This window comes from Perissodus microlepis, chromosome 8, assembly GCF_051167445.1.
Source record: "Perissodus microlepis isolate ML-2025 ecotype Zambia chromosome 8, ASM5116744v1, whole genome shotgun sequence".
NCBI lineage: Eukaryota > Metazoa > Chordata > Actinopteri > Cichliformes > Cichlidae > Perissodus > Perissodus microlepis.
In genome coordinates, this window is record NC_140468.1 from 18,318,217 (window position 1) to 18,343,476 (window position 25,260).

The 25,260-nt window shown below is 43.5% G+C and overlaps 2 protein-coding genes across 3 annotated transcripts; one reads left to right on the forward strand and one right to left on the reverse strand.

Moving 5' to 3' along the window:
* Positions 1-68: 68 nt before the first annotated feature.
* Positions 69-5,996, reverse strand: LOC146381806 (retinol dehydrogenase 13-like). 2 transcript variants are annotated; one of them, XM_084937935.1, is made up of 7 exons: positions 5,819-5,996; positions 3,998-4,116; positions 3,730-3,885; positions 3,552-3,656; positions 3,237-3,449; positions 3,007-3,108; positions 69-1,048 (listed from the first exon to the last, which is right to left on the reverse strand). In XM_084937935.1, the coding sequence occupies exons 1-7, from the start codon at positions 5,881-5,883 to the stop codon at positions 726-728; spliced, it is 1,083 nt and encodes a 360-aa protein (XP_084794061.1). In that variant the 5' UTR covers positions 5,884-5,996; the 3' UTR covers positions 69-725. The 2 variants fall into 2 exon arrangements, with proteins under 2 accessions (XP_084794061.1, XP_084794062.1); XM_084937936.1 differs by lacking the exon at positions 5,819-5,996 and adding an exon at positions 4,215-5,808.
* A 4,741-nt stretch (positions 5,997-10,737) lies between these two features.
* On the forward strand, positions 10,738-24,679 carry sbk1 (SH3 domain binding kinase 1). Its single transcript, XM_084937937.1, has 4 exons — positions 10,738-11,554; positions 18,132-18,373; positions 19,078-19,280; positions 19,708-24,679. Exons 1-4 carry the CDS (start codon positions 11,517-11,519, stop codon positions 20,530-20,532), a joined length of 1,308 nt encoding a protein of 435 aa, XP_084794063.1. The 5' UTR covers positions 10,738-11,516; the 3' UTR covers positions 20,533-24,679.
* Positions 24,680-25,260: the final 581 nt, after the last annotated feature.

A 25,260-nucleotide genomic window follows, 5' to 3' on the forward strand; every position in this document is an offset into this window, starting at 1 on the left:
CAGCTGTACAGCTGAAGAAATTATTGCCAAATCTGCATGTATGAATAAAAAACAAACAAACTCTTAAATAGGGTTTCATGTGGTTTTCAGCACATGTATTTTAATCTTAAGCAGGCAGATGGCGCTTTATTTCAACTTTTCATGACGGAATTCACAAAAAAAGTTTCAAAGCTCCAGTCCTCCAGTAAGACTGCATAACAATGCTTTCTTCTCCAATTACAGACATGATTCAACCAAAGGAGATTTGATTTTGTGCTCTCTTTGTGAAAGAAAGCATACCATACACAGCCTCTGCTGGTGTGTATTTTAATGTGCAAGGTTTCAACTCCACAGAAAGCAGGACGTTGGTGTGATTTTGACAAAAAAACAAAACAACATTAATGTTTTATGGTAGGTTTTTAGGAGTATGTTGAAAACCCTCTTTCACTTTTTTGCTCATAATGACATGGTAGCACTTTATTTTAGCACTTCTTGCATTTTATCACTAGAACAAGCAGAGAAAAGTCAGAAATACAAACTGGATGTAACTTTGAATCCGTAAGTGTGTTTCAAAGTTACAGATTCTCTTTAAAAGAGAGAACATCCTAAGGCAGGAACATAAATGAACATACAAAAGACTGCCATTATAGAGACACTCAGACTCAAAGTCTGAGACAGAGAATTGTTCCTGTGTCTGGCACAGCTCAAGTGATAAAGGTCCATTATTTCCTGCTGGCTCAGAGGACCTATAGGCCTACAGTGCTGACAGCTGCTCCTACATTCTGCCCGAGTGTCTGCGCTGGGTTTGTCTGTGCAGCTTTGTTCTGGCCTTCCGCTGATGGGTTTGACACGCTGGGCTGTCCTTCGTGCTCCAGACCCACCAGCCTGCTGCTGACTTCCCACAGCCTACAAGCTGCCTCATCGTCCAGGGCCTGGGGCGCTGGTTCCTTTTCGGTCATAACATCATAGTACCGCCCCGTCACCCCCTCCAGCTCCTCAGACACGGCCAGGTAGACGCTGGGCTGGGCCCCGTGCTCTGGGCTTTTCACCAACAATGAGAAAAAGGGACCTGGGAGGAAAGGTTCATTTTAATTCAACACCAAAAACTTTGCTTTCCACAGTAGAAAATGTTTATGTAGCCAAGGGGATTCAAACCAGATGTAAAAAAGCAGGAGGTGGATCTGACTGAGTAACATTAGCTTTAAACACACGCCGCTTTATCCTCCTACAACATCATCCTCTATTAGATGCAACTTGCAACTGGGAACTTGCAGGCCCTTTTTCTTAGGTTTTAAGGTGTTTTTATTTTTATTTATTTATTTTTGAAGTATTAGTATTGTAGACTAACCCTTATCCACAGATAAGGGCTTTAATTATTAAGTCTAAACCCTGGAATTTGCATTCCCTTAGCAGTAAAGTACATTCACAGCTTTAAAAAATATAGAAGGAAGTTGTCGTTAACCAAAATCTTTTCATTTGGTATTCTTCAGGTTGGCTAATAAGAGTGACAATGAAGAGGTAGTAGGGAAGGCTTTGGGGAGCAGACAATGAGTAGCTGCAAGAATCTCCTTCACCTCAGTCTTTTACTCAAATAATTAGCACATGTTCTGATAAGACATGAGGTATGCTAATTTACCACTTTAATGTGAGCACTGAAATCCTCATCTCCTATGTTGGAGTTGCCAGGGTAACACTATACACTTAGAAAGAATATTGGTTAGAGGCAGGGAGGGGGCTGCATCAGTGTTTTATATACAGTGTAAGTGAACAACATTGCCACACTGCTGGTGTTTGATTTAAGAGGCTTGAATAGAACTGGGATGTCATTTCTTTGGTGATTAATATTTTAGATTATTTTACAGTACTGTGAAAAAGTCTTGAGCAAGCCTTCACTTCTTTATATTTTGCTGGAAAATGTGAAATATGTGCAGCGACTTATTGAAACACCTGCAAACATAAATTTCTTGGATGTTGGCTGCTTTTGTTTTGTTCTCTGTCAAGATGATCCCACACTAGCTCAATAACGTCGAGGTCCGGGCTCTGCTGAGGCCAATCCATGACCGATTGTGTTCCCCTGTGTGTTTTTCTATCCAGCTATGCTTTTACTGCATTGGCAGTGTGTTTAGGATCATTGTTGTGCTGAAAAACAAAGCCATTACCACTCAGATGTTTTCCAGATGGTATTGTGTGGTGGATTGAAATCTGATGGCACTTTTCTGTGTTCAAAGAAGTCTTTTAGAAATCCTGGGGAAGTATTTCTCAAGACCACCATAATAAAGAGCAAGTCTGGCTCATTGAAAGCAAAATATAAAGAAATGGGACGTGGCTCAAGACTTTTGCACAGCACTGTAAGTCGAGAACCAGAGAAATAAATGTGCAGCACCTGCATTTTAGTTTTAAACAGTATAAAGGATGAACATAGCTACTGTGACATCCAAAAGTCCCATTTTGGGTAACAGCTTATGATGAATATGTCGTTAGTCAATAAGCGAGTGGAAAATACCACAGATAATCCTACTTTTTGAAACATGGCATGACCAACATTTACAAAATAGATTTAAGTTTGTATTCAGTATAATTAAACCCATGAATTTAGCAGGAAAGCATTTACATAGGTGAAGACAGAAAGCAGATTTCCCTCAGATGTCTTTTTGCAACTACATCTATCGCCATCTGGTGGTGTTCAGACAGATTGCAGGTTTAAATGCACTTCTGCATCAGCTTTATTTTTCCAACCCAGAAGCTACAACCATGTTTTACACTGTCCGTAATTGTGCTATTAAAAACTACATGACTTTGAGCGGTAACATGAGTTACAGTTAAAATTCATTTGTCACAGTGTTGAGCTATGCAACTAAAATTAAATAGAACTTATTTTAGATGTGTGTTACATTATTTTAAATTTTCCCCCAATTAATAAGAAAAAAAGAACAGCTCCTCTCCCGATGTGTTAGCGTCTACACAGACTGGGCTAACTGTGGTGAGCTTTTATTGATTCGGGATCCAGTAAGGAAACGGGATACTCACTGAGCAGAGAGCTCGAGAACTGTGATTGGTGAAGGCCAGTGTGCCTCCCGAGCTCCGTGGCAACAACTCCCGGGTGCACCGCATTCACTGTGACTCCTGTGCCTGTTGCACACAGCATTGTTTAAAAATACATACCGCACATATACGTGTCCACTGGCCAATTACAAACAAGAACACAGGCCGTACTCTCTCCCACACATGCCCACATATACAGCAGCCAGTAGACTTGCCTTGTAATCGCTTGGCGAGCTCTCTGGTGAACAGAACATTGGCAAGCTTGCTCTGACAGTACGCCTGCTTGGTATCAAACTTCTTTTTCTCCCAGTTCAAGTCCTCAAAGTCAAGCTTTCCAACAATGTGGGCGAGAGAGGCCAGGTTGATCACTCTGCTGGGGGCGGACTCTTTCAACTTATTCAGCAGAAGATTCGTCAGTAAGAAGTGGCCTGGTGGGAGACAAACTCAGAATCAGCTCGTGACGGACGAAGGGAAATTTGACTGGAATGCATAGTCAGTCTAGCTTGTGATTTTTAGAGGTTAGTGTGTACCTAAGTGATTCACTCCAAACTGCATGTCAAAGCCGTCCTCTGTCTTCCACTGTGGACACCTCATGACCCCAGCATTGTTTATCAGTATGTCCACATGTGGCTCCTCTACAGTAGAAACAGTGTTACAGAAGCAGGCTTTACTCCCGTACCTTAAACTGAACTGTTCTGGGTTCATCACCTTGTTTGATCCTCTCTGCAAACTCTCGGATTGACTTCATGGAGGCCAGGTCGAGGCGACGTGCATAAACGTGAGGATTCAGGGTTTTCCCCCGAATTTCCTTTGCAGCTGCTTCGCACTTCTCCATATCGCGACATCCCATAATAATCCGACCACCTGATGATGTTGAGAATTTTTTTTTTTTTTTAAAAAAGGCAAGGTGTGTCAGTGAGAGAGAAGTAGTTGCACCTTTTTGCACCAAATCAGAGGGGAATCAGGTTCTCCATACCTCTTCTAGCCAGTTCTCGGGCAGTCTCTTTTCCAATGCCTGTGTTAGCTCCTGTTATAACCACAGTCTTTTCATTAATGGTAGCCTTACTAGGACACCTGCCTCCAGTCATACGGTCTCTATGAAAATAATTAAACAAAGGTTTATTGGTATCTTATTCAAACACTGGAGACTGCCACTCACCCTCCTGAAGGATGTCTCAGTTCTTTAAATGTACCTCGAGAAGGAGCAAAAAGAAGCCGTGAGCATGACACACAGATCACTGAGTGTCAAAACTTTCTGCCAACTCATCTGGCAGCATCAGCAAAACAGTGAGCAGATAATTCAGGTGCATCTCACATTATGCTGGGACTGCTTTAGAATGACAGCTCTGAAGCAACATCTAAGTTTGTTAAATGCCCTGACTCCTTTCTCGCCTGCGCTGCTTGCATCTCAGGTGGGAGGTTAAGTCAAGTCAATTTTATTGATAGGCCACGTTTAAAAACAACAAGACTTGACCTAAAGTGGGTTTTTCTTCAGTTCAGGCGAATAAATCAACATCGTAAGCCTAAAACACAAGGAGAGGAGGCGAGGGCATGCAGAAAGTAAGAAATGAGAAGAGCGGCAAGATTTATTTCACTCGAGCAAACAACCAGAGGTCGTCACACCTGTGAACATTACATAACCACCCTCAGATCTCAGTTCACAGCTTAATTGGCCTGCAGCAGTTAATCTACATAGCTGCTTTTATAACTCAGCATTACTGTTGTTTTTCTATCCAGCCATCGATTTTCTTAACCACTGGGCAAGTCAGGGTCGTGGGAGGGCTGGAGGCTATCCCAGCTGTTATAGTGCAAGAGGTAAGGAACACTCTGGACATAGCTATGAGGCTATATTTGATCAGACACAAAGAAAAAGATAGACCAACATAGATGCTGACATTTAAACCTTCAGCCAGTTTAGAATCATAGATTAACATAAACCCATGCAGGTCTTTGGACTGAGGAAAGTACCCAGGGCAGGGTACCCAGGGCAGGGTACCCAGGGAGGGCAGGGTACCCAGGGAGGGCAGGGTACCCAGGGAGAACATGCCACCACACAGGATTATTGCCTGTAAAGTGCTTTGTACTTATTTAACAGGACGTTCCTCACAGTGAGAAGGTCCTGGGTTCAAATGGGGAGTTTGCAAGCTCTCCGGCTTCCCACAGTCCAAACACATGCATAGGTTAGGTTAATGAAATGAAATCAGAGAGGCTTTACAGTGTGTCAGTCTGAGAAGGGAGCCTGCATTAACACAGTGTCTGAAATGTTCATTCTGCCGGTTTTATTTGTGTTTCATCACATTACCAGAAAAAACCTGATCCGGTATCGACTTGATATTGTATTGCCCGCTCTAAGTTCAGTATATAGCCCGATGAATTGTGTTGGATAAATAAATTGCTTATAATAAGCTTCCTTTATAGGTTAAAAGTATTGCACAGCACTACCCAAAATGTTCTTGTTTTTGTTCTGTCTAACTAAGTAAGGCAGAAAATCAAAAATCACTCTGCCTTCACGCTCTTTAATGTGCGAACAGAATTTCATTAACACCTTTTGAATCTGTAAAATCTGCTATATTCAGCTATACCATTTAGCCAAGAAGGCTGTACCTTGTGGGATTGTGTAAGAGTGAAGTGTTTCCCTTTCAGTTACTCCAAAAACTACTAAATAACGTGACAATACCCAGTATGACGACTCTCTGTCACTGAATTGAATGCACTTGAGCAGCAAATGACACGTTTCCAGTGTAAATTAAGCACCCAGAAACATCACAGAGTGTCATCATGATGATTAGTTACTCACTTCAGTAAAACAGCGCATCCAAACGCTGTTCCAAAGACAGACACGGGTAAAATATATCTGCTCATAACTTCGGAATAAAAAAAACAATCAAAAACGAACTAACGTATCCACGCCTGATTTAAAAAAACTACTGAGTAGGAAGACAAGGTTACACGCGCGTAAATTTTGCGTCATCGCCCTGTGACGGGCCCGTTGCAATGTGGGACATGTAGTCCCATTTTAAACCCTATTTTCTGAGACAAGGAAACAGCTTGAAACTTGGACAGTCTGGTTTGTGTCACTTTGATTATGACATTAAAATTTTCTTAATGTCTGTGAACGCATCAATAGTCAACATTGATCAGTTTTATTTCGCTTAAAAATAAAATAGTACTTTCTGATGACAAAATAAAAGACTGGGGAAATGGCATAAAGTGGGAATATAAGGAATAAGAGTCAGTAGACAGCAAGAATCCACCAGCCTAAGTTTCAATTCAGTAGGGTACTTTTCTCCAGTATTTATTTAAAGGTCAAGTTTCCACACGTTTTGGTTTTCCACAGTTCAAAATAATCCCCTTTTAACCTACACGAAGCCAAAAAGTAGTTTGTCTTCTGTCTTCAGCTACTCACTTTGGTTTCTCTTATTTTAAGGCCACACTCCCTTTAAGCCAGCTTTCTTCTGATTGGCTGCTCCTCACAAACAGCTGTACTTCTTTGACATCACACAGGACCAAAAGTAGAAAAAAAAGATCTGAAATTACATGTTTGCAGGAGTCTAAAACCTGTGCTTTTGCCTAAGAAGACATATGCTGATGTCATTATTTAAAATGTCCATGTTTTATATATGAGCATCTAACATTTTAATAGGGTATGACATTAAATAAGAAAATCTTCTTTAAAATACTTTATTACCACTCAAAGCAAATGTTGCAACAGTTCCCAGATATTTGGTTGATGGAAAGGGTTGTTAAGGTCGCTAACTAGTCTTCATATTCATGTGGAAACAGAACGGTTTGTCCCATCTCTGAGGGAACTTTCTGCTTTTGTACTTTTCCTTCTTCTTGGCTGATCCAATTACCCAATTTGGGTCACGGGGGGCTGGAGCCTATTCTAGCTGTTGGGTGAGAGGGCACATCCTGGACAGGTTAACAGCCTGTCACAGGGTTAACAGAGAGGCAAAAAAAAAAAAACATTTGCGGCCACACCTATGGTCAGTTTAGAATCACCAGTTAACCTAACCAACTGTCTTTGGACTGTGGGTGGAAGAAGGCTTTTCTGGTTCTTGAGGCCTTGTGTAAATTCCTCTTAGGACACTGCGGTTCGAAGTGAAGCTAGGATACAAAGTAATGCAGTAAACACTACATGAAGATGAATTTGAGAACATGGAAAAAAAAACAAGGCCATCATCTTTCAAGAGGCGGAAAACTTTAGGTGACACACAAAAAAGTGAAAACTGGGACGTGAGTTTTGTGCCTGAAAAAAAAAGGAGTGAGGAGGGGAGGAGAGGAGTAGCAGCCCTAGTTGTTCACAGCTTGAGGTATGTGTGTGTGTTTGTGTCCTCAGTGTATTTGACCCTTCATGCTCTCTGCTGTCGGCGCACAGTTCTTGACCTTCACGATGATTTATGACAGCTCCGTTCCCACGATAACCCCGAGGAAAGTCTTCGCCTCGCTGCCTGTTGGCCTAATGGTGCAGCGCACTGTGAGACACCTGAATGCCTCCGAGAGCTGCTGAAGATGCAGCTATTCAATATCCAGCACTTCCCCAACAAGGATTAAAACAACATGGGTCAGATTTTTTTCGCTTTCAGGAAACTAAAGATCACATTCCCCTGTGCTGCCCCTTTTTATACGAGTCATTCTTCTTTTTCCTAAACCCTTAGCTGCCATAACAGCTTATTTTTCACTGTCAATATGTAATCTGAGTCTAACTTGCCTCTCTTTGTTATTTCGATGCTGGGTGAAAAGGGAAAATAAGGAAAAGTATAAGGAGCACAGTTTGCTGGTCTGATATAAATTAGCAGTCCAATCACTTCCATGTATAAAAACAAGCGGGTGTATAAAACCAAACACCTAGACGTGCAGACTGCTTCTACAAACATTTGTGAAAGAATGGATCACTTTAAGAAAACAACTAAAGAGACAGAAACTATTATGAAAACTGGTTTATTTTATATCTCCTAGTTTGAAATGAAGCAATAAAAACATGTATAAAACATCACAAACTTTTATACAAATGCTTACGTCCTGTCCTGCTGATGGAATGGAGACATCTTCCAGTGACAGTCTTCATCCGTGTTTGTGTGAGGAGGCTCCTAAACCCACCGACACAGAAGTGCATGTTCACAACTCCCTCTGTGCAGGCGGGGTCAGGACCCTCCTCACCCTGGGTGAAGAGGGGTGGTGCTGTGGCCAGTCAGGTATGAAGTGCTGAGAGTGGATCTCTGGTCCTCTGTGCAGCTCTGTCCACTCTCAGCTGCCCTGCAAAGCAATAACACAAGAAAGACGTAATTTTAACACAAAACAGCATTTCCATAGTAGGTAGCTGCAGCATGTTGTTAAAATGCTATTTTAAACTCAACATATACACATAATAACTATAAATAAACGTAGACCTACAGTACTGTAGGACGATGATTTATACCAGCTATTGGAAGGATTTAGTCTTCAAGACAGTTTGTAGCCAATGTGAGGTGATAACTTACATAGCTGGAACACAGCACCACTCTCCAGTTTGTCATTTGGTCATCCATCCTTCTCATCGGGTTGGGGTAAGGCTGTCTTCTGGGTGGAGCATCTCTCTGTGTTAGCGCCGTCTGGAATGCTGGGAGAGGACAAGTGTAAAGCACCGGAAGACAAAAAGACAAAGAGAAAAGGATGAATTCACAGATCACTGATTTGTTCAATTTACTTTTCTTCTGTTATGTGTTTTTACCTTACCTCTGATCCCTTAGCCACAGGCTATACCTTATGTAAAAACAAGAGACTACAGTCAGTTCACGACATCATTTTTAAACCTTTTCTACTTATTTGTGTTGACATTAAGTACAGACTTACCTTTGTCCTGCATGGTGAGCTAGAGCTCGAGAAAAAATATGTAAGTCATTTAAACAGTTACCTGTGATATTAACAAAAATAGAAGTAACAACACCTAAAACTACCTTACAGTCACACAGGCAATGTCACATATTAAGAAAAAAAAACAATACATTTCACATGTGTTAGTTAATATTCTTTAAAAGTCAGATATTCTTAGTTAGCTGTGTTACAAACATCACAAGACACAAAGGCTTAACTTAAACATTACAAAGTTAATTAAAAAGTAAAGGATATTTACAAGAAGCTGTCCTCAAAGCAAGAAAGTGTCTTACAAACACTGCAAGACGCAAAGGCCAACTTAAACATTTAAAGTTTAAAAACAAGTTCTAACATCACCTAGTCAGAGTCACTGTCATAAAGTGAAAGGTTAAAAGGCCTTTCCCAGAAGCGTCTGACACCAAAAGAACCTGATGATGTTGAAGGGCCACAGAACGTGTCATCACTTACCTTGCACCTCTTTGCACTTACCTCTTCAGTGCAGATGTCGTCTCTGCTTCTCTTTGCTGAGGAGGTGAGAACTGAGGTTGAAGGAGAAGCTTCGTGAGAAGAGGGGGAGGATGAGAGAAGGATATACTCACCATACTCACCTTTACTGACACGCTGGGTATCAGTGTCCTGTTCTTCATCAGAAGAGGGGGAGGATGAGAGAAGGATATACTCAAGTGGAAGTGATTGGGAATGACAGTAACTCAGCCACGGTGTGCTGAGGGACATAATGCCCAGAGGTCAACAACTTTCTGCAGTCTTTGGCTACAGACCTCCAAACTTCATGTGGCCTTCAGATTAGATCAAGAACAACACGTAGAGAGCTTCATGGAATATGTTTCCATGGCCAAGCAGCTGCATGAAAACCTTACATCACCAATGCAAAGTGTTGGTTGAAGTGTGGCAAAGTACATGACCACTGGACTCTGGAGCAGTGACGATGTGTTCTATGGAGTGATGAATAACACTTTCCTGTCTGCCAATCCGATGGATGAGTCTAGGTTTGGCAGTTGCCAATAGAATGGCAGTTTTCTGACTGCATTGTGGCATGTGTAAAGTTTGGTGTCGGGTTGTTTTTTAGAGGTTGGGCTCGGCCCCTTCATTCCAGCGAAAGGAACTCTTAAGGCCTCCGCATATCAAGAACTTTTGGACAATTTCAAGCTCCCAACTTTGCGGGAACAGTTTGCCGATGGCCCCTTCATATTCCAACATGACTACGCACCAGTGCCCAAAGCAAGGTCCACAAAGACATGGATGAGCTAATTTGGTTTGGAAGAACTTGACTTGAGAGTCCTGACCTAAACCTGAGAGAACACCTTTGGGGTGAATCGGAGTGGAGACTGTGAGGCAGGCCTTCGCATCCAAGATCAGTGCCTGACCTCACAAATGCATTTGTGGAAGAGTGGTCAAAAGTTCCAATAAACACACTCCTAAACCTTGTGGAAAGCCAAAGGTGGACCAACATCTTATTAAACCCCATGGATCAATCGTGGATGTCACTAAAAAATCATAAACGTGTGAAAGCATTGCATTCTCCAAACAAACCCAGCTATGTCTGCTCTTCCCTGATGATGCATTAAAGTCATTCCCATTACATCACGGCGTTTTCCTCAGTCCAATCTGTTGTGGTTGGCAAACAAGTGTGGCGGGAGGCCTGTTGATTAACATGTACAGTAAAGGGGGAGCTGCCGGGCAGTGAATTAATCGAAAGTCTTGCCTCGCTGTTACCTAATAAGGACAGTTGGCAAAGTCACCGTGTGAAGTACACGCAATTAGGGCCATAAGCTGTTGAATTACGCAAGAGTGGAGAAGCCTGCTCGTTCAAAGCATGAATCAAAAGTTAAAGAAGCCCCTGGAGTCATTTTAGGCTCGTTGGGTGGGCGCGTCCGGCGCTAGGACCTAGGACACGTGAGCGTATTAGTTTGCCGGAGGGGTGGAGACGGCGAACAATGAAGAAACTGACTGGTAGGACCTGCAAAGGAGAAACATCTGAGACACCCCCCTCCCCTCCTCTCCCCTACACCCACTGTCCAACTCTAGAGCGACGGACAGTACGGACTGACCGGCCGTCAGTGACAGCGGGGCCGCTGGACTGAGTTCAGAGAGGAGCGCAGGAAGCACGCAAACGCGTCCGTGCGTGCAGAGCGGAGCTGCGCTGAGGTTCCTGCGTGGATGCGAATGAATGGGTTCGCCTCTGAGTGTGTATGTGTGTGTGGTGCTGAACTGGGTCATGCGGACCGCTGGAGGAGCGAAAGATAAACACGCACCCTCCTCATCCTTCTCCTCGTCCTCATCCTCCCGCTGCACGGCAGGTTCAGATGGTGGGCGCACAGAGGAGGGATCCCAGCATGTGTCCCCATCTCAGCACTGAGCATCAGATGCTGCTTTGATTCCATCCGCCTCCAAAGAAAGTCTCAAACTGAAGAGCATCTCCAGAAAACAGGGGGGCAAAGGCGTCTTATTTTGGCCAGCAGGCTGCCCGCTGTGAAACTGCGAAGGCTTTAAGGTGTTTTTTGTTGTTGTTGTTTTTTAAGAACTCTGTGGCGCTTCTGAGTGATCGATAACAACGAGGAGAACCGGATCAAACGGATCGGCGCTGAGCAGAGCAGAGCGCAGAGGCTCTGCTCGCCGAGCGGATGCAGGACCATGGAGGAGAGAGACAGGTCGCCAGCAGGTGAGTGAGTAACACCTTACATGCACCCCGAGGTGCCTGAAACCGGGTCAGCCTGCATGATGCATGACACTGCAAATGAGAGAGGAAGGAAAGAAACAGCTGAAGTAGAAAATCTTTATTTTTCCTTTTAGTGTCCCAATTTTTATTTGCGATACTTTAAATGTAATAAAACGCTCTTGCAATTAAAATCTGGTGCTCCCCACCCTGAGCGACTTTCAACTTTGACCCACTCACAACATATCCATGCATGAATAATACAGGAGCACATAAAAATATCCCGGTGTCAGCACTTATTATACAGCACAGCAGCTTTATCTTTTCCCCACCACCAGGCTATGAGTCATTCTAACTGGTATTAATGGTTGAGAAACGACCCGATCTGTGTTTTCATCCACATTATTTGTGATACTTGCATATATCACCCCCCCCCCCCCCCCCCCCCCTTGTTTTTGTTATTCAGTCCGCACTGTGGATGTGAGGGCATCCTGGTCTTTAATGGCCCTTTCAGACTTTGTCCAGAGCAGACAGGTGATATCTCATCCCTAATGCTGTCTAATGCATTTAAATGAGAAGCTGACTTGAAAATCCCACAAGCTGGAGGCTGGTAATGGACTCTAACTGAAACACAACAGCAGCCAACGGTTGTATATAAAGGAGCTGCAGTGGCTGAGATTTCTTTCTGCTTTGGCAGATTTATTACATTTTTTCTGGTGAAGTAGGAGACGCACATTATTGACCTGAACGGTGTGAAAACAAAACACCCCAGAGATGATGTGATCTTAAAGTTGGGCTCTACGCTTTCAGCTGAAATTCTTAACTGTTTATGACAGAAAAAGCAGCGTGAAGTCACCCAAAATGTTCCAAACAAACCCTGCAGAACTTCTCCAGCTTCCACAGATAGCTACAGTAGGCTATAATGGGCAATAACCAGCTCCAGCTCCAACTAAACCCATCTCCGCCCATTGACACCCACGTGCACGTGACTAATACGCCGTCTTTAACAAAGTTTTGCCCGATTTAGATCTCTTTATCAAAAGATCCCATTTAAGCAGTCACGGTTTGCCTGTGCAGTGGCTGTCACGGTAAAACATGGCTGCCCAGAGGACACAAAGAATGCAAATGGATTGTCAATTAAAATGCATAGAAGACATGAAGCTCTTTACTCCCCTTGCTCAGATGTCTGGCCCCTGCTGGGTATAAAAAAATACACAAACAAAACAATTACATGCAGATTACATCCTAGAACATCTAATGACACCCAATTAGTGTACATATTGTGACACATGTGCTTGTGTTTTCTCTGTTGGCTTCTTTTCCTTCTTCGTCCTGTGCGAATAACACTGTATAGACTCTGTTATTTAAGGCCTTTTTTCAGTTTGCGTTAATATGGCGTTATTCTAGTAACTGGTCAGTCAATTCTTGAATTGTGTCTGTTCTTGTCTTCAGCTTCAGATTTAAACGAATAATCTGTCACCGATGTATTTAGAGAGAGATAAAGCAGAGTTAGTGAATGCAGCCTGAGCAATCAGCATTAGTAACTGTGCTTAGAGGCTATTGTGTTTGTGCAAGATAACAAAGCACCATATACTGTTAGCTTGCCTTGAAGTAGAGGTTGTTTTTTTCAGGGTTGGGGGAGAAAAAAAAGCAACATCCTCCTTAACGGAGCTGTTACATCATTTAGCTACACCCCCGTTTAAACCCCATTTTACCGAGCTCATATTAAAGTCACATTCCCCCATCTCTGTGACATCACAGGGACACGAGCTGTGTGGTTACTGAGGAGGCAATGCTTCAGTTCTCTCACTGGATTTCCACACCATCTTTCTCTCTCTCATTCTCATCACTTTAGGTTACTGGATTGTGAGGCTGTAAGAGAGTGAGGGTAGCTTACAGCTTCTCCCATAGGCAGCTTATTGCACCGCTGACAGACATCACACCGAGGGTGACGTTGATTTTTGATTGGCGTTTATAATCAGATGTTTACAAGTTCTTATACCTCAGGCCTTAATCGTAAACTACAATAATGATAGCTGCTATTCTTAAGGTTGTTTTTTTCATATTTTTTGCCCTTTTATGTCACAGATAGGCCTTGGTTGTCGTCTTTGAATGACATGTCCTTTGCAGTGTCACCCCTCACAGCTAACCACCGCTCTCAGTCCTTGTTAGGGAAGGTTTAACCTTGGGTTATCCTATACAGAGTCTTTGGTCTTTCCAGCAGGAGGCAGCTTTTGTTCCAGGCTGTGTGACATACAGCAGAGGGAGGGAGGGATGATGGGGGAAAGAGGGCAAAAGCGAGGCAAGCCAGGAGCAGGTTACGGCAGGCTCGGTCCCAGCAGGGGTTCGTCCATATGGGCAGCTGTGCAGGGCTGAGAGCAGGTGATTTGTCAAAGTGAGCGTCTGCAGTCTGTGGATACTGGTTCACCTATCACAGCACAGCAGGACGGAGGCACTAAACCCACCAACTCACTGGGCATGAAGTTTTGTTTTGCTGACGAAGGAGATTCAGCTTCTTTTTTTTAAAAGTCTGGGCAAAGAACAGAGTGTCCTCCCTGCAAGTGGCTGTCAGGAGGAAGCCATTTAGTTTAGATTGAATGATCAGTGTTTTTATTCTGCCCACCTATAGCGAGACAAGAAGGAAGGAAATGCAGACACACAGACCAACAGATACTGTACATGTTGTTCGCTGCGTGCAGTTGCTTTTTTTTCCGAGACAGACAGCAGGAGAAACCGCATCAGTCACGTCGCGGTTCACTTGCTGGTTTCACTTTGACCCAGAGGCGAGGCACGTTGGGCATTTTGACAGTAAATTGGACACAAGAGATCAGTCCTCACCCATAATGACTCTTCTGCCGAGAGCCAAGCAACTAGTCCATTAGTAACACAGAGAGGTAAAGCTGCGAGGCAGGCTCTGCAATCTATTTCTTTCTTTCATTAGCCCCTTGTTTACATTTTCAGCAATAGACAAAAGAGATGAAGGAGAGGAGGGAGGAAGCAGGGACGGACTTAAAAGCACAAACTCTGTGTGTGTGTGTGCGTGTGTGTGTGTGTGTGTAAAGCTGCTGGATTTGTTTCCGCTCTCCATAATATATACGCTTTATGCACATTAACATATTAATTGGAGATTGATTAATACATTTTCATCTTAAAAAATATTATTATTATTATTATATATAATCTATGATGTTTATTTATATCTATTTATATCTGAATCTTACCTTCATAAAGTCTTCATGTCCTGATCAAAGTCAGGCCACAGTTCATTGCAGCTGTGCCGTTCACACTCATCACACCAGGAGATCCAGTAGCTCACTGAATACACAATAATTCTCCCTAATGAGCCCCATGTTAATGTGATAGATAGGATTTGTCTGCTTCCGAGCTCTGATTTCTTATGGTAATGAATTGTTGACATTATTACAGTTTATCTTTGGAGGACAAATCGCTCCGTTAAGAGTCTCCAGACATCTCTGTGAAGCTGCACTTGAAGAAGCAAACGCTGAAATGCTCAGATCAACGCCAACAAAACGTTTGCCCTGTTGACCTGCTGGCATACCCTGTTTGCACGGTGACACTAAACACAAACGCAGGCAGAGGATGGAGTTCAGTTTTGCAGGGATTTAACCTAATATGAAATTTGTCACTCCGTCTGAGTAGAGATGTCTGCTTTCCTGCTTGCGTGATGGTGCTCAAAGTGCCATAAAAATATATTTGAAAAGGTCTCCAGCAGTGTTTATCAATGTCAGGAGCTGCGACTTGGATACTCCAAGAAAAAAAAAATGCCTGCATCTACCTGTGTGTGACACCTTAGCTGAGCTGTAATGTTAGCTGGCTGCACTTCCTTTGGGATGACTGGTAAGATTTAAGACCTGCTGAAGGTACTATATGAGAGCTAAAAGCTAAAATCAAAGGATCACCCCAGTAGGATTTATTCTCCGTACACTATTATTGCACACAGGAGAGACTTCAGTCTAATCTGATGCAGTGGGCCTACAGATGGACTAACAGTGCCAACCCTGGCTTTTAGGGCTACACCCTCTGAGCATTTGACAGTGGAAGAAAAAGCTAGGAGCATCTGTCACAGGGTTCAACTATGTTTGTCTCCAGCTAGAACAAAAGGTGAACAGCTCCCTTTTTAATCTTGGATGAGGAAACACGAAATGTCAGTCCATCGCTGTGGTGATAATGAAGTAAAACAGTAAGAAGGGGAAACAGCTTGTTACAGTGGAATATCTCCCAAACAGAATAAGAATAAATCTGGAAAACAGATTGTTTCTTTCTTATACATAAAAAAAAATCATTAGTTTTTTGCAGTTGTTTTTAGGCCTCTCACAAAACGGAAACACAAATATGAGAAGAAGCAGCCAATCTAGGGAGCTGTTTTATTTTGATTGAAATGAATAAGACTGGCTCCAAAAATCCCCAGATATGCAAATTCGTCTCGAGCCCAATCTTCATCTGTATGTGGAGCATGTGCGCGTTACCTTGTCTGTGGCCGCCTGAGAGGACGAGGAGGGAGCAGAGGGCGGCGGGGCAGATCAGTAGGTCGGGCACAAATGCTGAGTCGTGCTGAGGCTGACAGCTGCTCCCTCTCAGAGGTAGGAACACAAAGAGCCTTTAATAGAGTGTCACTGTGGGACTGATACACCTGCCTCCCCTCCCAGACACTCGCGTGCAAACACTCACACGGAAAAAAACACACAGCCTCATCCCCACACCTCACCTCCACCTCCGGCTTCACTGCACTGCCTTTTTCCTGTTGTTCACATTTACAACATCTCTGCAGGGTGCAGTTGGGGGGCATCTTCCAACCATCCACCGTCGCATTTTTAGGCCTCTTAATTCACTACTGCAAAGGGAAATGCAGGATGGGGGAAGATGTCTTTGTGGGAGCTGCTGAGTAACGCGATTATGGATCCATGCTGAAATGCTCCACATTCGGCCTGTGGAGCTGACTGGAAGGTGCCGGTAAACAAGCCCCGATCGAGGGCTGTGGGGGCCACGCGGGGTGGGCGGTCAGAGGAAATGTTCTGTGTTGTGTATCACCAAACCTGGACTGCACTCTGATCTGGAAGTCATCGCCTCGACTCGCTGAAGGCTACATGCGGCGAGGACGCTCAGCACGAGATGGCTACAATATTCATAGCTTCTTATATAACCATCTCCACGGTTATGATAAAATCAAGAAACAAGTGTTATCTGCACAGTACATGGGATACACAGGGCACTCGTTCTATTTGCAGTCTTGTTTTTTTTTTTCTTCTTCTTCTTTTGAGAAAGGGTGTTGAGCCAAGAACACAAAGCTGCAAATGGCTGCATCTTATTTTAGGTTTCACTGTCTAATAGCTATATTTATCACATTCTACCCACAAGAGCAGCACCAACCAAATGCCTCGAAAATATACCCCATGCCATATTTTCATCAGCTGAACATCTAGTACTGTGCAATAAGTCAGAGTCTTTTTTTTTTGTTTCTCACCAAAAGTGTACCAAAATGTTAATGGAAACACAGAGTTGATGCTCTTCTGAGCCTGGTTTTAAAGCAGCGGCGCTGAGAAACCAGGCTCCAGGGGAAAAAAGAACAAAGAGCAAGGCAGCTGGCTTTGAATGACGGATGAAAAAGGCCATCAGCAAAAATTGTTTGTGCTGATTTGGTTCCTACTAGTGTTTGTGTGCGTGTGTGCTCACTGTGCATGATTGGATGATTAAATTTGATTGTGTGTGTCGGGAGGAGGGGGCTGAACAGAGACTGAGACAATGGATGGGATCATTAGGGTGTTCTGCTTCATTTCACCAAAAGCTCAATTTTGTGTACTTTATTTGATAGCTTCGGTTTTCTTTCACTTTCCTTTGATTCGCTCAAACCTTGTAACCAATACGTGTGCATCCACTCATCCCTGATATTTAATTTGTTACCAGCGATGTGTGTCTGAACACTCAATTAAACCGCCTATATTTTTTTTAACTCTCACAGGATCGCATTGACCCATTTCAAACTTAGCGCTTTTGAAAAGTGGCCAAAACTTTGCCGTTGCAGTCATTTATTCCTCACTTTGAGCAGTTTGACAGAAATGCTCAGGGCGACTGTGGCGCAAAAGTAAGATGTGTTGTCGAGGCGAAGCTAATTACTTATACGGACGACGATCAGTTCAGAGCCGTCTCAGATAGGCATGCATGTCTTACCAGCATGTTTACACCTTAAAGCTGTCAGCCCTCTCCATATGTTTCCTTTCCCTTCTACCTGTTGTTATTGATTTTCCCATTGCTGTCTGCCAGTAAGTGCTGTCTGAGTACAGCCACATTTGATAGCTGGACAGAGTGATCCAGAGAGACAGCAGGAAGTACGATACATTTACTGAAAGTTTTCCCCCTGTAGATCCCTTCCCTGCATTGATTGTATGGAAATTAAGGTCCATTAAGGCGTTCCTGATTTAACCATCCCTTGGGATGGGCCGTCTAGATGGGTAATGCATGGATGTGACACTCAAGAAGGATAAACACGTGCAGTATAGCACATGTATAAAGTGCTAAGCATCATCATAGTAATCTGATTCTAATCGGATTTCTCCTCTCCCATCAGTCTGCCCCACAGCGTCAAGGCGAGCCTGTCTCTTTCTCCGTCTGGACCGGGGCGGGTGGGCAGCGGCGGAGGCTCCCCTACGTCAAAAATGGGCTACTGCGGAGGGGTGCCCGTGGAGGATATGCAGGCCCTGGCCATCACCTCTCTATCAGCCGCAGACGTAGCCAAACAGTACGAGCACATCCGCGAGCTGGGGAAGGGCACCTACGGGAAGGTGGACCTGGTGGTGCACAGGACGCAGGGTGAGTTGGTGCAAAAGCTCTTTCAGTCGCCATTCCCGTCTCCAAACTAATCAAGCGTAAAAATTGAAATTTAGGATAGCAGATTGTTATAATCTCAGCATCCACAGTGTGCCAGCGGGCCTCACAGTTGAGCATAACCACTTAAGGCTGATCAGCACGCCGCAAAGTCTCGAGGACTTTGCTGGGAATTAATTTCGGCAGAGTTAGAAGGGTTGGTTGAGGATTTCTCAGGTTTAGGTTTTAATCTTTTGTTGTAAGAAACCCAAGATTAGAGAGTTGGCTCAGTATAAGCGCAGTATAAGGGAGTGTTTAAAGCGGCGTGGAGCAGAATGACAATGTGTCGGAGATTTATCGAGCTGTGCGAGCATTAACGAGATCCTCCAGCTGTGATTGTGAACAGCTGGTTATGTGTGTGACGGAGGTGAGTTTCATTCACCGTGCACCGTTTGCGTGAATGATGAATGAACACAGCAGCTGTCACAAAGAAAGGGTTGAGTAGTCAGAAATCTTTCTAGTCCCCGAGAGTATCGGGAAACATTTCCAAATTCACATTAAGTGCTTTTTGGGTAACACATGGACATGGTTGGACAGCAGAATGTTGGCAGTACTTATGTGAGACACAGGTTTAGTACACCAGAGCTTAACTGTGTTTGTGTGCTCTCTGTGTTAATGTGTGATTTTGTTTTTTCCATTTATTTTCTTAGGCACCAAAATGGCCCTGAAGTTTGTTACCAAGAACAAGACAAAGCTGAAAAGTTTCCTGCGGGAATACAGCCTAACAGGCTCACTTAGCTGCAGTCCTTTTATCATCAAAGTCCTGGACGTGCTTTTTGAAACGGAGGACAGCTACGTGTTTGGACAAGAGTATGCCCCCGCCGGGGACCTTTTCGACATCATACCCCCACAGGTAACGCCATCATTCATCCTTCCACCAATCACCGGCCTCACAGTCAGCCTGAGCTGCTCCAATCAGTCACGATGTTCAGTCACGGCAGTTTTAACAAGCTCTCTTGGGGTTGGAGCCTCGTCTTTGTCCCGGTTTCCTCTCTGTGCAAAGCGTTTCACTTTCCTTTAGTGCTTTTCCGGCTGATGTGCAGGGAATGCTCGACTTCAAGGTTCTTCTGAAGACTCATTAAAAATGGCTGGACTGGGACTTAGAACTGAGGTTCTGCGTGTTTCAGTTTTTCTTTATATAACATCGATGTTTTATTGGTACTGTATTCTCACCATAAGGCTCTTTCCTCTGTGTCACCTCTCACCTCCTCCATGTAATGTACCCGTCAGATTGTATTACTCAACGTTGCCTGATTTTCTTTTCTGTATGTGTCTCTTAGGTGGGTCTTCCAGAAGAAATGGTCAAACGCTGCATGCAGCAGCTGGGGTTGGCCCTGGACTTTATGCACAGTAAAAACCTGGTGCACCGCGACGTCAAACCCGAGAACGTGCTCCTGTTTGACCGCGAGTGCCGCCGCATCAAGCTGGCTGACTTTGGCATGACCCGACGTGTGGGCTGCCGTGTGAAACGGGTGAGTGGCACCATCCCCTACACGGCTCCGGAGGTTTGCCGCGCTAACCGGTCAGAGGGTTTTTTGGTGACCACCAGCCTGGATGTGTGGGCGTTTGGCGTGCTGGTGTTCTGTATGCTGACGGGCAACTTCCCCTGGGAGGCAGCTATGCCCGCCGACGCCTTCTACGAGGAGTTCCGACGCTGGCAGAAAGCGGGATGTCCCGTGGGAACTTACCCGTCTCAGTGGCGCCGCTTCACCGACGATGCTCTGCGCATGTTTCAGAGGCTGCTCGCTGCTGAGCCGGAAAAACGCTGCGGCGTCAAGGATGTCTTCTGTTTTGTCAAGTACGAGCTGGTCAGCGAGCTCAGGCGCAGAGCGTCTTGCCGAGCCAAGAGAGGTGAGAGGTCAAGCTCTGGAGTGTGCACCGGCAGCTGCACCTCTTCGACGTCCACTTCTTCGCGTTCCTCCCACAGACACCCCGAGCCTTCCACGCCTCCGGGAACATCCTGCCTGCGCCCGGCTCCCCTCAAAAGGAGCGTCCTCTCCGACCCGTTGTCTCCCAGAGAGGAGTCCGGACAGCACCAGTCTCCGGGAAGAGACAAGAACAAAAGCCAGATGGTGATGGCGACGGCCATAGAAATCTGTGTGTGATCACACTAGCGCTAGCACTGGAGACTAGAGGGCTTTTCACAGTAATAACAAGCTGTGAAGAAGTGTTAATAACTAGCACAGAGAGCCCAGTGAAAAAGGAGAATTTAGACATGAAAGAGAAGCTCAGGATCCAATCCCAAGCAGTGGAAATGGACATCATCAGTCAGTGATGCACACTGGGACAGCTTATCACTGACATTCAATACTATTCAGCTTTTGATTTGTGACCAAAGACTGCTTCCCAAGCTGAGAAGCCGTGTTTAAGAGTCTGTTGTCACTCCTCAAGGCAGCTCATTATTGCCACCCTAACATTTGTGTTCTCCTGCCCATACACTGTGGTGGTGCTTATGATATTATATTTAGATCTACTCCGTGTCTCTTTACTTTAGTGTTTATTTATGTCCAGGAGATCCCCCAAATTCTTCTGAACAGGCGACCTTTTCAGACGGAAGCTTGTTATCAGAAGGCAATCTACGCAATTACATTCAACTGCCATTTCTCGGACTTCCTGCAAACTTCCAGTACATAAAACTCATAGATGTTTCCAAGATAAAGTTTTACAAAGATAAAAATGAAAAAAAAAAAAAAATGTAGCAGTCTGTATGAAGCATCTTTTCATGTAGGTGTCTAGACTGAGAGGCAGACTCTCAGCGAAAAGGCATCAGCTCAGGACACTTCAGTGGGTCACTTCCTGTTTTATTATTAACGAGAATCCTTTGAGTGGCTGGAAGACACATCTGCCACATCTTGAACTGCTCTCAGTGAGATTCATTTCCAATTAAACGCAACTGAATGCAGGGATTGTGCATTTTCTGAGTGAAAATGGTGGCGAACACAAGAGGCGAGGAGGAGAAAAGGCTTTTTATTGTTTCTTTTCTACCAGCCGTGTGCGTTTTTGGACGTGTATGTGTGTTTTGGATGAATATAACAACAGGAAAAAAAGCACAAGATTTTTTTGTAAATGAACTCTTGGAGAAAAAGTCGATATTGTACATAATTTGATAGGAGCGCACCGTAATATCAGGTAGTTCAATGATGTAGCTGTACTAATTTTCTACAACAGGAAAGGGTTTTACGGTTACTGTCGGGGTCAGTGCATCATATGTAGCATCAAAACATGACAGAGTGTAGAGTCTATCATTAAAAAAAATAGATGTGCTATGTAGAAATATCACTTTCTATATCATCGTAGCAGCTGCTGGTCCCTTTTTTGTTTTTTTTCTTTGACTGTTTTGGGTTTTAATTTGACTGGGTCTTCACCCTGGCCAGACACACAAATTAATTTATTCTTTCACCCCAGCCTAATCACGGGCAACACACATTCCCTGCGTAAAAAAAAAATCATTATGCTTCCTGTTTGTCAATTGCAGCAGCAGACTGTCTTAATTTGATCAGTTAAGGCTAACGAGAGCCCCTGTGCAGGTCGACACCTTGCAATTGTTACTCGGTATATGTCGCCGCAGCCCCTCTGCTTACTTAAACATTGTCTGGAAGGATGACCTAAGTCTCAGCCATTAACAATGAGCGAGCTGTTGATTGTTCCCGACCGGAGCAGAGCCCCGGCTTCAGCTTCCATCGAGATACTGCTTATTAGGAATGCATCTAACCGGAGCAGTGTGTTCTACGCTTCACTGCGTGCTAATTACCTTTTTTTTCTCTCTGCTTGAACTGCTTCACTCTTATGTCAGTCAGGTGTGTGTGTCCACCTCAGCTTTGTGCGAATGTGTTCTCGTCTCATGTAACGACTCCTCTTGTGACAGCTCACCACCTCTGTCCCTGTACTGTCGGTACCAGCGCTCCTCAGGTTTAATAGCTTCTGCCCGCTTCTCGAAGACTAATTGAGCTCCAGTGAACAAAAAAGAAAAGAGAATATAAATTGCTCATCCACAGCTCCTCATGACAATGATTTAGCTCAGTGAGTCCCAACCTTGAGTTCATGAACCCTGGCTACTTCTGCGGTAGTCACAGGGTACATAGAAATATTAGGTGAAGAAGCTGAAGAGGACTGAGAAGTAAATGGCAACCAAACAGAATGTATAAATTATCACCAGATTATCACTGATATAGTAGCTCATCCGGCCCATGACCCATCACAAATCATGCATTAAATTAATCTGCTGGTTGTGTTTCACACACTATGAATTAAAATAATCTGAAAAGTCAAGGAGGCTCACAATTAATCGTATCCTGGACAAAATCTGGCCAATACTCTAGGAGGAGTCGCAATTCCTATTAAACTGGATAAGTGAATGTCAAACAACAATTGTTAATTTAGTCTTGAGCACAATTTGGGTTAAAACACATCAGTGTACAAGTTTAACTATAACCTGACCAATACTTTAAGAGGAGTAGTAATTTTGGTTAATTATGGAGGGCCTGGGGGATTACATAAGCTCAGTGGTTCTTGGGCCAGATAAGCTAAAAATAGAAAAGTAAATGATTAAAATAGATAGCTTAAATAGCTAATGGATGAATTATTAGTTAAGAGAACTAAAAAAAAGACAAAAATATTTTGCCAAGTATATTGGATAACAATTTATCAGTTAGCTAATGAATACAGCAGCTAGCAAGATTACAACAAAAAAGTACCTTCTAAAAAAAATTACTAAAAACTGTGTATGATGGATGTGGTTATTGCTACATCAACTCCTGGTTGCTGAAGTCCTTTTTGAAGCCTCGAGTTGAGCTGCTGTCATCTTGGTTGCAAAGTAACAGATGCGACTTGTGATTGCCAGGTTGCTAGCTAATGAGTTTTTGGTTTCACGCCAAACTTAATCTTCATTTTGAAACATAGTATGAGGAAGATTTACAAAACAGACTTAATTTTTTGTTCAGCATAAACCAAAGTAAATGATGGAGTCCCTAAACTCATCAGGTAAATAGACTTCTACACGACTGGTAGTCTTTTTGCAGCCACGGCTAGTGCCACCTGCTGGCGTTCCGATAAAATGCAGGCTTTTAGAAGCTGTGCCAATTTTTTAAACTGTCAATGCTAAAATTGTTCCTAGCAGTTATATTGTTCGATAACAGCACTGAGTATCAACTGGAATAGCATGATGAAAGTATAATTCACAGTTGAATCTGTTAGCTAAAAGTAGCAACAAAATTGTTACCTAAACATAATGGATAATTTGTGAAACTGGTAGATAATAGAATTTAAATCATTTTGCTAAAAGTAGTAAACAAGTAGCAAATGAATGTACTGAAATGTAGGATTAAAGTACGACGATAGTAGTAATGGATGGCCAAAATATCTAACTGACTAGCTGAGCGTACAGCAAGCTAAAGTTGTCCAGTTTCAGTTATTTCAGGTGAATACCTTTAAATATAAAAGCGGACTGATTTTGAAAGCTATGGATTTGAAGTGTTTTTCAGAGGCTATAGGGTCACGTCATATGAAACAGGGTTGGGAACCACTGACTTAACTTATTGTACTGAATGACACATTTTCCTCCAGCAAATAATCAAAGCTGATGATGTTCCCTATCAGTTTCTTTGTCTCTTTCCATCTTTACTTGTGGTTCTGTAGAGTTGACCATATCAAGGCCTCTCAGAAGGATGTACTGTATACTGAGATGTTGGCTGCCTCAAAAAATTAATCAAAGGGTAATCCTAGAGTAGATGGTAGTGAAATGTGAATTAGCTCTGCCTTAGAACTTGTTGTTTACTCTATGTGGGATCTACATAAAAGAAAAAGACAGGGATTAGACTGACCTTCAGTGTGCATTAGGAAATGTAAAGTAGTAGTCTAACTTAATACAGCATAACACCGAGTAAGGTGTATTGCAAAGTTCAACACGGCATTACGGTGCGTAAACTGGGGCGAATTTCAGACGTGAGCAGCTGCTGCTTTGTTTTAAATCAGAGCCATTAGCATCATCAAACTGCTATCTATTGTTCTAATGTGTACTGTTGTTTCTCATGGACTGTTATGACAGGAATTGTCAAGTTTAATGATGAGGTGTCAAAATCTATCGAGTTTTATTTTAGCTCTAGAGAGAGTAGCCTTCGTCTTAGCCTGTTTTTTGTTTTTTTGTTGAAAAATCGTAGAAGCTCATGTAAATACTGTATGTACTGTGTCTTTAACAAAATTTAAAAAGGAATATACAAAATGTTAATATATGTTGAAATAAATTTATGCACCACATGCAATGGCTGCTGGATATTTCTGAGGGTAATTTAAAATACTGTGGGATTTTTTTTTTCTGTCACTGCAGGCAAAGCTTATTCACCGCAGTTTTGTGTTGTCCCAAGACCATTAGATGAAGGTCAGCTACAATCATGTGATTTCCCAAGGCTCTGGCTTTCGTCTGGTTTGCCAGCGAGCCCCCCAGACTACTTGAATATGCTGACTTCATTCTGAAAAAGCTCAATTAACACATCTGTAGATAGGAGCTATCTACGGCCCTCAAAGAGCAAGTGAGTTCAAGGACGGTTAGAATATGAAGATGGGAACCGTTATCAGCCCACCAGCCGTCCATGCTGCATCTCAACTGTTGTGTCAGAGTGGAGGAGTTGGCTCAAGTTGTTATCAGGCTGACTTTAGACAGTGGGGTGGCATATCTGCCACAGAGCGAAGCTAATCAGTTCAGACACTGCAAGAAAAAGGAAAGGTCAGCCTTGGCACACTGGGCCTGTGTAGTAGGGGGAAGGTTGTCCTTTGTGATGGCCTATTGTCCACCTGTAAAAGGCTACAGCAGCCCTAGTGGTGGTGTGGTAATTGTGTTA